We start from the raw sequence: 578 nt of genomic DNA, 5'->3' as shown, positions 1-578 counted from the left end.
AATGTAAGCTGCTGTGGCGGCACTAACCATGTCCAGACTTCGTAGCAGACGACGTTCAGCCACGCAAAGGTAGCCAAGACTGCGAAAGTGTTCAGGAGAACTGTGGGAAAAGTGCATCAATATACTCTGTTAAGTCTCGAGAAAGGATAAAAAAATGGTTTAAATTGATAAAAAAAACACTATGCATAAGCTTTGTAAACGCCAAGTATTTGTAAACACAAGTATTAAGTGTCAGCTGATTCGAATGAAAAAAACAATGGCGCATCAGAATTGTCCCAGTGAGTTGCTAGTCATATCTCTCCTGGGATTGGATGTACTACAGGAAGATTGTTTGTGCAGTGGAAGAGTGTATATATTACGTAGGAAGAAGATAGGGTAATTTTAGTCTAGGGGCTGAGGGGGGATCGAGGACCACAGTCAATGGACCCCTCCCCCCTCCCTCAACATCTGGAGTAAGTGAAGATACGAACCGACAACAGAAAATATTTTCTAGTGTGCTCTAAAATTCTCTTTATTTCTAGATAACCTGACTTATTAATGCTTATAGTAACGACTATAAAAAATAATCTGATGAAACC

At 40.1% G+C, this 578-nt stretch overlaps 1 protein-coding gene across 1 annotated transcript in view; it reads right to left on the bottom strand.

Moving 5' to 3' along the window:
• LOC119593161 (probable G-protein coupled receptor Mth-like 1) overlaps nucleotides 1-578 on the bottom strand; it is a gene marked incomplete in the record, with an annotated part of 94,905 nt that overhangs the window by 10,077 nt on the left and 84,250 nt on the right. Inside the window, 1 exon segment of the mRNA XM_037942129.1 lies at nucleotides 28-100. Within this exon segment, the coding sequence (XP_037798057.1) occupies nucleotides 28-100 (73 nt within the window).

Source organism: Penaeus monodon, chromosome 31, assembly GCF_015228065.2.
Source record: "Penaeus monodon isolate SGIC_2016 chromosome 31, NSTDA_Pmon_1, whole genome shotgun sequence".
Lineage (NCBI taxonomy): Eukaryota > Metazoa > Arthropoda > Malacostraca > Decapoda > Penaeidae > Penaeus > Penaeus monodon.
This window is presented reverse-complemented; position numbering and strand designations above follow the sequence as displayed.